The sequence below is a fragment of the Hippocampus guttulatus genome, chromosome 1, assembly GCF_054856545.1.
Source record: "Hippocampus guttulatus isolate MCC_2025c chromosome 1, RoL_Hgut_1.0, whole genome shotgun sequence".
In the NCBI taxonomy this organism is placed as follows: Eukaryota; Metazoa; Chordata; class Actinopteri; order Syngnathiformes; family Syngnathidae; genus Hippocampus; species Hippocampus guttulatus.
The window spans coordinates 18172080-18186316 of NC_141261.1; the positions used below are offsets into that span (position 1 = coordinate 18172080).

Sequence of the window (14237 nt, forward strand, 5' to 3'; positions counted from 1 at the left end):
TATGCTGTCTCAATTTAAAGTTAGAGCCAAATGTAACATTCTGCACAGTTTAAACATGTAATTCAGTCAGTCGTTCATGTGCCACGAGAGGAAGTCTGTGAGTAAATGTATGTAGAAGAATGAAAGAAAAAAATCCCATGCAATATATGAAATCTCATTCGATTGAGGTGGAATTTCTTGTCGTTATGTAGAATTGTACAACATACAATATATATTGTGCTTAATGTGTAAGTAACTGTGGCTGCTAGGCGTATTTCCACTAAATGCTTTGTTTGTTACTCCATGAAAACTGGTCTTATGCCAAACAAAATCCAAGTTCATGATTAAAAAAAAAAACCAAACCTTGCATTACTTTTTGTAAATTTCCCGTGCCTACATGGTTGTTTAGTAGTACTGTAATCCATGGCCATGACGTGGTGTCACAAATATATTTGTGGGATAGTGATGATTAACACGTCTTGCTGCTTTCTATTTGATTGTGTTCCGGCAGGATGAATATGCTCATCCACTGGCTCCCTGATTTCCTCTGTGGGTTACCAGAACCCGAATGAGGCAGTTTGGCGAGCCGCACCATCTGGGAGCTTTCCCCACCTTGTCCAACAAGCAGCCACAAAGCATTTTTCAACTAGCTGCACACTGAATCTGAGTGCCACCGTTCTGGCCTTTTGAAAGTCACATCATAATATTTAGCCTCACTATCTAATTCAACTGCGACTTCCTGTCCCGCCCTACAGTGGGCAATCCACTGTTGCAGGCTAGCCCGGTGCGACACTGGGAGATTGGCAGGGAGATATTTTGGATGAAATCCTTTGCAGACAGCATTCTTCCTCAAGCCCTCATCGTGTAGATTTAGGCACATGTTGTGTTTCTTAGTTTTTTGGCTTTTTTTTATTTTTTATTAAATCCCTTTCTGTTGCTCCCTTCCTGTGGTTTTGTTGATTATGATGTTAGTGTGGAGCTAGAGGGCTTGGCATCCAAATGAAATGCTATTTCTCTCTCTCTCTCTCTCCTGGGCCTCCATGTATTAATGCACCCGCTTATTTGCCCTTTGGATGATCATCAAATTACTCATTCCCCAGCCAAATTATTCGTAATGTCAATGTTTATTTCTTGAACGTGTTCCTTCTGACAGGAAATGACACAAGGAATCGTTTACATATTCATTTTAAGGAAACAAACCATCTTGCCTTCCATGCCCCTCCCTGGTAGTTTACAGCATAAACTAGAGCATTCTAACGCACAAAAAAAAAAAATACATTCTAGAATATTGAATATGCCCACTAGAGTGGTTAACTCACCCAATTCTTCGCAGGCATCTTGGGTTCAGTTCCCACTCAATGATAGTTTGAGCATGTTTAACTTGTGTGTCTCGCTGTGACTGACTTGTCAGGCCAGGGTGTAGTCCGGCTTTTTTCCCAGAAATTCCAGCTTCCCGGCAACCCTGGAAATGATCAGCTGTGTGGCAAATTGATGTTTAGATCAATCTGCCTCAACTTAAAAGCTAAGTAGTTGGATTTTTTTTTTGTCCAAAAATACAAACACACGTTTTAGGAATATCAAAGAACACAACTTGTAAATGTATTTTCTCTCTTAAGTCATTTTCAGCTGCCTTTCTCAGTTTGAGCTTTCTTTCCTGACAAATACATGATATGTACATCCGATCTGAAACCAAAAGGACCGTGCCCCTCTGACTGAAGTCTGTCATGTTTCCGGCTGTTTCGTTTTGGTAAAGAAGGCGGACCAGAGGGTGCGTCCTCATGTTCCGCACCTGTTCTTCATCAGACTCATCATCATCCACCTTGAGAAGACATCCTCGATGACAACTCGTTGTCGGATTATTCCAGCCTTGCTCACGACTCTTGTACCTTGTGCCTGAATTTTCTAGACGTTCCTTGTTTTCGCTTCATAGTCCGTTTTGTCTCGTTCTTAGTTCCACCTTTGTTTATAGGAAGTATTTATTATATTGTGCTATTCTCTGTTTTGTCATTTTTTTCTCATGTAAGACTTCTCTTGTCCTTGTGAAACAAGCCATTCATTTTCTCATTTTCTCCATTGTCGTTTTGCAAGCGCTTTTTGTTTCTTGCAATTTCTTCTGGTTCATTGTTACCAGCGTGATTGTTTGTACTTTGTCGGTTTCGCTTTCTACTCGAATACATTTTTGTCAATTGACCTATCTTGGTCGACGTTTGGTGGATCCACTCCGATTCCAGAATTCGGATCACAGTCGAGTTCGCGATGATAAATTAAACATTTATTGGATAGGATGTGGGCACTGTCACATACATTATGATGGATGGCGAAGCAGTCAGATTTGAAAATACCTCAACGTGACGAGATTTAAGATCAAAGTGGAATAACGGGGGAGATGGGAATGAGTGCTAATACATTTGGGTCACTTTTTTTTTTTTTTGTGAAGCGGCTCGCTTCAGCTTGAAAGCGCAGCGACAGCCGCATAAATGAGAATGAGCAGTTTCATCGGCAGTAATCTGGTGTTGGCAAAAATGACTGTACAATTATGGAGAATGGAAGCTGCGCCACATGCGCAAGGCCGAAAACGAGAAATGTAACATGTGATTTACTCAGAAAGTGTATAAATGTAAACGGTACAAAAGCAGCCCTGTAGCATTTTCAGAGCGGCTTTATTCAAACTCAATTCTGCTCTGCTTGTTGACTTAAGGATCTGCAGGAGACCGTCTCTAATTTACAAACATGAATGACTTGCATTTACAGTACAACGTGCCGAAAGCCAGCATTTTGTCGTCGCAATCCTATTTCTGACTTGCTCTTCGAGGACACGTGCAGAGGTCATGGTGGCATGTCAAAACCGATTTGCAGAGCAGCTTCTGCCCACATGAAGTATTTGTTTGATTGAGCGTGTATCGGCTAATTACAATGTCAACCGATGCGTGTGATTTTTCTTGGACTGAGTACCAGTAATGAGGAAATATATAGGAGATTCCAGGTGAATTCTTGCTCAATTCAAGACAATTAAAATGCTTTTTTTCCTCTTGGACCCAGATTGCTCCAATGGTAGCTCTCCCTTATATGAGCATTACGAAATGTCAACATTGAGGCATGAGTCAGGGGTCTCAAATGAAAAAAAAAAACATGCACACAACAGTGACAATGAACCAATAAAAGTGAACAAAAACAGAAACTCTAAGTACAAGAGGACTAATCACAGCGGAGAAACAGGTGACAGTCATAAGCCACGCACTGACACAGAGCGACATGATCACCGAACCAAAACAGAAACACATCCAACACGAATCCACAAAGCCAAATGGCAAAAAGCCGAAAAATGAGAGGCCAAACTTCCACTCACATCACACAGATTAGGCTCTTCCGAAAGGGCATTTGTATGGTTGTCGTGAGACAAAAAGTAGTAAAAGGAGGGACTAGAGCAATGATGTTGCTGACAAATCGAACACACTGTAGAGCATTTTCTCATTCAAGAAAAATGTTGTCCAACAAGACAAATACACACACATTGACATTCCATTCTTTAAAAAAAAAAAAAAAAAAAGTTGGACATGAAAGTTTATCAAAGGTAGTGAAAGCAAAATACAAACTCAATGGCCGACATTGGCGTCCCTGTAAAGTTTTGTAAAGGACAGAAGGAGATAGTTGATCTCTATGATGCTCTTTTGTGTTTCAGTACGTGTCACTGAGAAGCATGAACATGAATTTCGCATGACTTTATCCACATATGCTGGAATTACGAACTACCTTTGCATAACAGCAATGTTGTTTGGGTCTGCCCAAGAGGAAAATATCTTGCATTTCGGGATGGCCCGATCATGTGATCAAAAATCTGGCCCAATCACGTCATTTGTAGCTAACCGGAATCAGGGGGAAAAAGTCATGTCTTTAAAAATGTTTTATGTATTTTTTTTCACTTTATTTTTCATTTTTAACGGCTACAAAGCAACAAAATAATCCAAATACACACACACACACACACACACACACATACACACACAGAGTTATGGTAGTTGTTGCTGCGAGAAGCTAACCAGCGTCACTTATCAATGATACGGTTTGCAGTGTGGAAATATTTTGACGTGGAAAGCGGAGACAGTGCAACGGCGACTTACAATGTGTGCAAACGGAGCATGTTATGTAGTGGAAAGGATAGAGCTACGCTAACTAATTTAATATGCTACCTGAAAAACTGATGGGCTCCCCTGTCCTGCAAAAATGATTTCAATGGTTTTTTTTTAAGTATTTGAATGTGCTCTTTTTTTCTCTTTAATATATTGCCACAGCATTGACTCTTCGGAATCAGATGAACTGCTCTGAAGATATGTCAACGTTACCATGGCAACACATCCAGAGCATTTTTCTTTTTGTTGAGTTGCCTTGAGTAGATTCCACCCTCGCTACTGGAAATTGTTCAGTCTAAGCATGCCTCACTTTTTTTTCTGGAGGTTTCATACTAAATTCTAGTGAGATCATGTTGACGTCGAAATTTCTGGTAAGGCCCCTCGTTGAGGATAGATAACAAGTCCTTCTGCATCTGTGAGACAAGCGAAGGCATTGGAGGGAATCTTTTCAGCCACCAACAGGTTATTTTCTAAGTGGACTGACGCCAAGGTGGAGCCCGAATTTTGGGGATGACACACTGCCCAGCGCCTGAGCTGCCTGAAAACACAACATGCAACAAATACAACCCAGGGTTAGAATAGTTTTGGATTTCTCTTGATGGTTTCTATTTCATTTTGACTTTTGTTTTTCAGTTACCAGTACTTTTTTTTTTCTTCAAGCAGGTTTGTATACTTTTGAATTTATTTTATTTTTTCTAAATTTGTTCGCTTCAGTTTCATTTTAATTAGTTTTAGTGTTAGTTTTAGTTTTTTAAAATACTTTATAGAGTATTTGTCGAGTGCAAGATATTTTTAAAAAGTCACTCAATAAACTACAATTCTCTTAATCTGAAAATGTAAACTCATGTACCATATGATACACACAACCACAACAAAAAGGAAGGACATTTTTGCTATGATTATGGTTAGTTTTAGTTAGTTCCCAAAATGCAAGATGTAGTGCGAGTTAGTTTTCTTTTCGTTTTTTTAAGCATTTTCATTTTTCTATTTTGTTTATTTTCCTTTTAGTTATTTCGTTAGATTCCGTGAAAACAAATAATTTATAAATCACAAATACCCGGCTTTTAATTGGCCCAACAGAATTAACTTTTGGAATCACTTCGTCAGAGACGAAAAAGGTCCAAACTTCAATTGCAAGAAAAATGGAATGTGACTGCAATCCCACCTGATATAGTTGTTGTCCAGCCTCAGTACTTGCAGGTTCTTAAACTGTCGAACCCAGAGTGGGACCTCCGCCAGGTGGTTGTCATCCAACAGGAGCTCAACGAGCGAGCGGAACGTTCCGACAAAAGATCCCTGCTCAATCCCCTCATCCCTCAAGGCATTGTGAGATAGACCAAGTAACTGCAGGCCAGGCCGCAGGTGGGGAAACATGTGAGCGGGGATGCGGCTGATGTTGTTGTGTTGGAGCTTCAGTTTGAGCAGATGGCGAGGAAGATTCATGGCCATCGATGTCAGCTGGTTGTAAGAGAGGTCCAACAATTCAAGTCTCCTGTGAAAAAAAAAACAAACAAACAAGCATTTTGCTGCCTAATTGTAGAATATATATATTTATTGGCCAGTCCATTTGGAAGTAGCAGTTCAGAGTCGTCGAGTGCACCTGATTTGCATTTACAATCTTGGCCAGGAAGCTCAGCGGTGATGCAAACACATGAGATTAATGAGCAGACACCCTCTCCTCCAACAACAACAATCCTCCTCTTGGAAGCTGCTGCGCACGCGCGCACACACACACACACGTACACACGCAGGTACGCGCACGCACGCACCCACGCACAGACCCACTCACACACACCCTCTACACTGGATGCAGAGGCCAACTAGCCCATTTTCATGGCCCTGAAAAATAATTTGTTTGTGTATGGGGCGGTGCACCGCGCCTCAGGTGGGTACACGAGGGCCATTGCCCTGTTGGCCCCACCCTCTACACATCCCTGGTTTGAAAACCTAACCCTAGTTTGAAATCTTACTTTGAAACCCTAATCCAATTTCAAAAGCCTAATTTCAAACCCTAACCATTCTGAAACCCTAAATTAAAACCCTTTGATGCCCTCGCACTTTTTAAAACACTACTTGGAAATTTTATACCTCGTGTAAACCCTAATTTGAAATTCTAACCCAAATCAAAAGCCTAATTTGAAACCCCAGACCTACGTTGAAACCCTAACACGAGTAGTGTGAAAATTCAAAATCCTATCCTGAGTTTGAAAAGCGACTTTGAAAGCCTAACCCTAGTTTAAACCCCGACTTTGAAACCCCAACCTAAATTCAAAACCTTAATTTAAAACTGTAATCTGAGTTTAAAACCCTAATCTGAGTTTAAAACCCTACTTTGAAACCCTAACTCTTGTTAAAACCCTACTTTGAAACAACCAACCCTAGTTTTAAAACCCTTAACCCTAATTTAACCCCCCATCCCTGGTCACTCGTGTGCACTATCCAAGGCTGTGCTGCCAACTGGGACGACTTTAAAAAATATGACAACAATTCAGAGGGTTTGCTGCCCAATGTTCACATATTTATGACAGAAATAGAAAGCATTAGACTCGTTGTCACCCCTGTTTGTGAGGTGTTCTGCAGATCAACTGTCTGCCAACAAATGGTCCCGTCGCCAGGGTCTCCAAGACACTCCTGCTGCATTGCATTCCAAAGGGTTGCATTCCAGCCACCGGAGGCTTTCAGGTGTCAGCTGGATTTTTCATGATTTTCAAGTCTTGTTTGATTGACATGGTGATATTTTTTTTAAATCCTTCAAACCCAGCAGAGTTGTAAACCATTCTTTGCTGTATTACCAACGCTATCGAATGAAAAAATAAATAAATAATCATATATTAAGGCTGCAGCCTACATCGTTGTTAATGGATGTCACGTATCTGTCTCTTTTAGGATCTTTTCACAAGATAATCTAATGTGCTTGAGTGTCTTTTTTTTCTTTGCAGTTTTGCTCGCTCCTCCGCTCTCCCCATAGGTTCAGAAGTATCCCAAGGAGCAATGGAAAAAAAAAAACCCACAGGAATGAACTATATTTATATACAACTCACACACACACACAAACACATGCACACACACTCTCACACACACACACACACACACACACACACACACCCTCACAAACACATTGAGACGTGCAATTGCGCTCACTCACACGGCAGCTCTTCTCTACACACAGAGTCAGCGTTAAGCCTGAGAATCAAGTGTGTGTGTGCATGTGTCTGTCCGTCCGTGCATGAAGGAACAAAAGAACATAATTCAGGCATGTCCAGCTCTGGGCCTGGAGGGCCCCTGCCCTGCCTGTTTTCCATCTCTCCTGGCTGCAACACACTTGATTCAGATGATCAGCTCATCAGACAGCTCTGAAGCAGCATTAGAACCATCCTGATGATTTGAATCAGGTGCGTTGCTCCTTGGAGAGCTGGAAAACAGGCAGGACAGCGGCCCTTGAGGACCGACTTTGGACACCCCTGACATAATTCATGATGACTGACAAGGATGATGGGAATTCAAAATGAGCTACTGTAAGCTCTAATTTTTACTAATACTATTTTGTGTGTGTGTGTGTGTGTGTGTGTGTGTGTGTGTGTGTGTGTGTGTGTGTGTGTGTGTGTGTGTGTGTGTGTGTGTGTGTGTGTAAGGATGCATCATAGCCTGATGTATTGGCACTGTCAAGATTAGCAAATGATGTGTCAGTGAGTGTTTCTTTGGAAGGGAATTTATCTGCCACAAGTTGAAACTGCCATCAACTTTACCATGAATCAAATGCAGGCAGTCTAATAATCAACTTTGCAAGAGACACCGGCCTACCCCCTTATGCCTGACACACTGAACTACAGGATCCATCCATCCATCCATCCATCCATTATCCGAACCACTTTATCCTCACGAGGGTCGCGGGCGTGCTGGAGCCAATCCCAGCCGTCTTTGGTCAGTCGCGGGGTACACCCTGAACTAGTTGCCAGCCAATCGCAGGGCACACATCGACACACAACTATTTGCGCTCACAAACACACCTACGGAAAATTTTGAGTGCTCAATTGACATTGTGTTTGGATTGTGGGAGTAAACTGGAGTACCCCCCCCCCAAAAAAAAACACGCAGATATGGGGAGAACATGCATACTGGAAGGCCAGAGCCGAAATCAAACCCTGCACTTCTGCACTATGAGGTGGACAATCAAGCAGTCAAACACCGTTTCGTTGTTTAGTGGCGGGAGATTTTCTACTCTCGCTGGCTTACCATCACTCATGAAAGATTGGCAAACATTGTTTATGGGTGGATGTGATTGAACGGACCTACCGCAGGCGGGTCCAGACATGTTGGGCAAGGCCGTCCTCATGCAGAAGGTTATGACTCAGGCCGAGCATTTTCAACTGACTGCAGCCCCTCAGTGCCTCTTCTGTCACCTCCTCGATCATATTTTCATCCATTTCTAAAGTCTATTTCAATGAAAGAATGAAAGAAAAAGGTGCACGGGAATTATGAAGAATTTAGCACATTCCTTTATCAATGTGTGGTTGTCAAGGTTACCATAGCGAACAAAAACAAACAAAATAACAAACTATCGGTAAACGATATCAAATAAAAAACAAGTGTTTTTTTAATGGTAATTAACTGAAACTAGATTTTAAACTAACAAAAGTCATTAACGCTAACTAGATTTTAAATTAACAAAAGTCATTAACGCTAACTATACTTGGAGCAAAAATGTGCCTTGTTTTCCTTTTTGTCAGTTAATTTCATACATGACCTTTCAAGGTTTTCATTTATCCATCCATCTATCTATCTATCTATCTATCAAGCTAGCGAGCAAGCTAGCAAGCTAGTTGTTTGTCTGTTTGTCTGTCTGTCTTTACATCTGTCTAAATGTCTATTCATCATCAGGTTTTTTTTTTCAATCTCGCATAAAAGAAATGCACGATAAAAAAACAACTTAAGCTAATACTAAAACTATTAAAAAATAAAGTAAAATGGAGCATTTTCAAACCAGAAAAAAATGGAATGAAAACAACCATAACCTGCTCTAAAAAAACTGTAATGAAAAAAAAAATCCTAATCGATTGTCACCGTGGTGGTAGCGTTTGAACTTTTTGAAAGAAGAAGGGTTGCACCTGCAGAGAGCGGGGAAGACCTGGGGGCAGAGAGCGGAATCGGTTGTTCTCCAGGTTGAGGTGACGAAGCCCCTTGAGTGGTTTGAATGCTTGAGGTGACACAGCACTCTCGTGCAGGCTGTTCCCTTCCATCTCCAGGTTCAACAGGTTTGTCAACCCTAAAGGCAGCAAACCTCTCATCACTACGCACTTTGCATATGGAGACTTGTTTTGCGGTTGAATTTACCGAGACACGTCTACCTGCGAAACAATGAGGGGAGAGGGTGTGGAGGTTGTTGTTGTTGACGCTCAGTTCTTCAAGAGCCGGCGGCAGAGTGGGGATCACTGTGAGCTGGTTGCCATCCAAGTTCAGTTTCTTCAGAGAGGTCAAGTTCTAAAGAGCACACATCAAAAAGAGCAGTGGAACGGCCAACGCACAAAATAGATGCTTGTCTTCAATTCCCATCATTTTCCTCCTGAAAATGGAATTACAGAGTTCAAAGAACTGAACCAAGTGAAAGAATGCCAACGTGCAAGTCCTCCATCCCATCTATCATGTCGTATTTTTGGTACAGCCTATCAATGTGGCATTGAGCGAAAGCCGCCGTGGTTGATGCATGTCATCTAAAAGCTGTGGACTGGATCCATCACAGTGTCCCTCGAGCCAGTCCATCAGTCCTCTGTCATTACTGGGATGTGAGCAGGCGAGCAGGGGGTGGAAAAAAAAAATCCCCCCAAAATAGTTTTCCTTTCCTCCACGTCATTGGCTGCAGCTGTTTTCCAACAAGTCTGCGTAGCCAATGGCGTCAGATGGTGGTGTGCGACGATTGGTCGGAAAGAAGTCGGCCGCTTGAGCGTGGTCAGGATCTTTGTGTGCCTTTGGCCTGTGGTCAATTTGAGGTTAGGCCGAAGATTATTCTTAGAAAGGATGAGTTAATGTGATTCCCAGCACTTACTCTCAAATTATTGTAATCATACACGATTGAGACTGCCTTTGATTTTAATGAGATGCAAGGACCTTTTTGAATTTGACTTGAATGAAATACATCAATTCAAAACTTACTTATATGTAAAAAGACGCCCAACCTACGTTGAAATAACTTAATCAGCATGCCTCTGTTATCACCAAGCTGTCTTTGGTGTGGTTTTCAATCTTCAGTTTTTCCCTCCTTGGCTTTAAAAGCCACCAATTTTACTGGAACTGCTGGTGCCAGACATCATTACTTTGCATGATCTCCACTGTATGACGTTTCAGCCATAAGGTACGTGGACATTTTTTATGGCTGCACTATTTTGAGCAACTGGAAAGTCGTGTAGGTACAAGGCTACTCACAGACAGCTGGTTTCGGCTGAATGAATCATCATCCAGTTGGTTTTTGCTCAGGTCCAGCGATTCCAGATTTGGCACCCCGGAGAAAACGTCTGGAGGAATGTCTCGAATGTTGTTCTCTTGGTGAGACAAATATGCAGGATAATGAGTTTATGTGATACAGAGGCAGTTGCATTATGCAGACGAAAGAATTGGGATACAGGGCCATTACAGCTACACCTCTGGAAAACATAGCTCAACAACAAGATATTGTTCAGTGTGTCTGTCGGCCATTTTTCCGACATTCATCCAGAGGAACATTTTGTTACACAAGCACACGGAGAACCTACCGACTTCACACAATTGAAACTTGAATCCTAAACCTCTGAACGGTGAAGCGGAAGTGCATACCGCCTGTTCAACATGCTGCTAAATACTGTATGTAATTATTAGCGTCAGTATTAAATGCAATTGAAGAAAAAACAACACAATGAAAGAGACTCCAATTTATACAGTCTGTAGATGTGCTTCTTTGCTTGTTATGGGTACTCCATTTTCCTTCCTCCACTGACAGGTGAAGTGAAGGCTCTAGACCACGGGTGCCCAACCTTTTTTTTTTGACTGAAGATCTACTTTCGATCAACCAAACTCCCGCGATCGATCCAATACCGCGCACGCGTGCATATGCACACACTTACACACGCATGCCCTGATGAGCAACAGTCGTAACGGCCCCTAAGATGAACGAAACAGAAAAATAAAGTACACACAAGATTTGATGAGTTTGTTAATACGAAATCACTGCCTACCTTTGTGAGAGACCTGCCGCGAAAGCATGCGATGCACTTTTGTAGCCTGTTAACTACCGTAGCTCACGCATAGCGTTTTAAAATGCTTCTCTCGACCCTCCAGATTGCCATTCTTTGCGAGTGCCATTGGTGAATTGTACACATATAGAGGTTTGAATGATAATAATTTGAAAAAAAAAAGCTATATCTCAGCAGCTCTGATCACAAGCAGCAATTGCAGACTGCTGAGCGCTAACAACTTCGGGTGATGCAGGTCACATGCCACCGTAGGTTAAACGTGACTTGCTTTATTTATTTATTTTGAAATACTTTTGTCAAAGTGGGACTTATAGGATGATCGGGGTGCAGTCTGCATTAACACAAAAAATATAATAATAACATGCACAGAGACTGACAAATGTTTTTTTTTTTTTTTTCCCTGTTCACCCCTCGTGATCGACTTGGGACCAGTCCGTGAGCTACCGGTCGATCGTGACTGACATAATGAGCAACACTACTCAAGACTATCTATAGGTGTGATTGCTTGTTTCTCTTTATGTGCCCTTGGGATCTATATGTATACCACGCCTCTCACCCAAAGTCAAAGCGCCAGCTCACTTGCAACCATAAGCGCTCCAGAAAATGCACGGACGGATCTTTGAATGCAATTGAAATGCAGGTAAAAATACTTCTTTGCTTATCTGCTGGGACCTTTGTTTTAGCATTAAATCGGAGTGAAACTGTCCGAGCATCACATTCTTGGTTTATATTTCCAAACATGACATTTGCCAGCATGTGCTATGGACTGTAGAGAAGCAGGTGGGGCCGTAATTCATTCATTAAACTTTTCCCCAAAAAATGAGAAACAATGAGGAAAGAAGCAGCACTGATGCGTCACACTGGATGGTCCAATAATACATTCAGAATTGAAAGCAACACACCTCCCACATCTAGCTTCGTGGCCTCTGGGTTGTGGATGATTGGCAGGTGAGTCATGCCAACATCTCTGCAGATGATTTCACTGCTGTCAGTCTGACACTGACCCACAGGAGGCTCTGGTGAGATGTTCTTTGTTTCAGTCTCATAGCCAGGAGCTTCAGTTGCCTCTTCTTCTTCTTCCTCCTCCTCCTCCTGCTCCTCCTCTTCCTCCTGCTCCTCTTCCTCCTGCTCATCCTCCTCCTCTTCCTGAGACAAACAAGTCAGCAACGTGCATCACTGAATGTTAAACACAACTCATTTAATAAGTCTGAACCTCTTCCTCATCGTCGTCATCATCATCATCATCGTCGTCGTCTTCGTCATCATCATCGTCGTCGTCGTCGTCTTCGTTTTCGTCATCGTCATGATCGTCATCATCCTCCTCCTCCACCTCCTCTTCCTCCTGTGCTTTCTCTTGATCCATTAGCTGCCTCTTCTCAGAATGAAACTCCTTCAGTAAAGCCATTGAGATGCTGCTCGCCCTCTCTCCTTTTTTGTTCATCCTCCATCCCGCCAGGGGTCGCCCTAATCCTGCCTAACAATATAGCAGTGTGTTTCTCAACCTTCACTTTACATCGCAGACCAGCGAACAAACACCAAAAAATTACGTATTTGTCATTCCGGAGTTGAAGATTTTTTTCCCCAAAATTTTAATTTCAAATAATAGATGCAAAAAAACAGAAACAATCATGTTGTAAAGTTGTAAAATGCATTTCTGAATATAGCATAATTTAAAATACCAAATTTCTCCTGAGCACCTCACAAAATGACCCCTTGCCCATGAATAATGTACATATCAAATACAACAGACAAATTCAACTTTTTTTTGTTTGTTTTTGCCTCAGCATGGCAAACAAAATACTGTATCATATAAAATGTCATAATGACGACTGAGCCGGACAAATCATATGATATGATAGTTGATCACCTGTTTTTCTTGAAAACATTCCAGAAAATGATCAAAAGTAAAATTTTGAAAAACGTGACATGGCTTTCTAAATGCAGGTGTTGAAAGAGCATCCTCATTCGACTCTGTACATCTACCGAATGAGGAGTCTACGTTTCGATGGACACAGGCAGAAAAGTAGGTATCATGTCTTACTATTCTATAGGCAAAGGAGTCCACTGTCGCTGCGTGTTTCCTCTTCCACCAAGCATCTCTCTTTAGTCTATCAGCCTTCAGGTTTGGGGGGTTCTGGTGCTGCTCTTCTGTCGGCATCAGAATGTGATTGTCTCCTTGTCCCACACCTTTGAAAAAATTGAAATGTCTTTTGAAACATTCTCAACATTATATTATTCTATCCATTGGAATGGTACAAGAATAGAACAGAACTTACCTGAAGGGAAAGACTTTCCAGAATCAGAGAGTTTCCTCCAAGTTTCAATCCCAGTTTCTGGGGTTACTGTTTGGTCGACTTGAAGTGACTCGGATTCCAGCTTTACATTTTTGTCATGAGACATGCTTTGTCCAGATAAAAATGTGCCACTCAGCCAAATGAGCACTACCCATGATTTTGGCATAATTGGTTGTTCCCTGAACAGTATTCCGCTTATTTCACTTGGAGCAGGATGTCAGCAGAAGGTCCAAAAATCAGCAGCCAAAGAGTTCTGAAAATACCAAGATGTTTTTTCCCCCCACTAGAATGTAAGACGCTGAACTCTACAGGTAAAAACTACGTCTTTCTGCTATGGCTCACTGCCGCAGTCTTGCCAAGTCAGTGACTGCAGCATGTAAAAGAGTACAAGATGCGATGGAGTGAGCCTATGTTGTAGGTGGGGTGGTGGAAAAAAAGGAAAATCTCACATTGTTAATAGAGGCCCATGTTCGACCAAGCATGAGATACACAGACCCGCCTGACTCCTCCTTGTCTCCTCTCTCAGTTCTTCCTTCCGACCTTCTGTCTGCCTAACACTTGCTAAAAACAGACTTGTGACGCCAAGGTAACCACGGTATTCATATATTCATTCAATG

The 14237-nt window shown here is 41.9% G+C and overlaps 1 protein-coding gene across 1 annotated transcript; it reads right to left on the reverse strand.

Moving 5' to 3' along the window:
- Positions 1-2406: 2406 nt before the first annotated feature.
- On the reverse strand, positions 2407-13841 carry LOC147210743 (extracellular matrix protein 2). The gene is made up of 10 exons (XM_086130587.1): positions 13603-13841; positions 13368-13513; positions 12540-12800; positions 12229-12472; positions 10524-10639; positions 9452-9584; positions 9212-9369; positions 8400-8539; positions 5272-5598; positions 2407-4644 (listed from the first exon to the last, which is right to left on the reverse strand). Exons 1-10 carry the CDS (start codon positions 13784-13786, stop codon positions 4455-4457), a joined length of 1899 nt encoding a protein of 632 aa, XP_085986713.1. The 5' UTR covers positions 13787-13841; the 3' UTR covers positions 2407-4454.
- Positions 13842-14237: the final 396 nt, after the last annotated feature.

Bases quoted from the DNA above. Each gene is read 5' to 3' on its own strand.
- LOC147210743 (XM_086130587.1), bottom strand. From the start codon at position 13,786: ATGCCAAAATCATGGGTAGTGCTCATTTGGCTGAGTGGCACATTTTTA. The intron at 12,473-12,539 runs GTTCAGACTTAT...TGTTTGTCTCAG, and splicing joins ATGACGACGATGAGGAAGAG to GAAGAGGAGGAGGATGAGCA. The intron at 8,540-9,211 runs GTGCAACCCTTC...TCATTGAAATAG, and splicing joins GTCTTCCCCGCTCTCTGCAG to ACTTTAGAAATGGATGAAAA.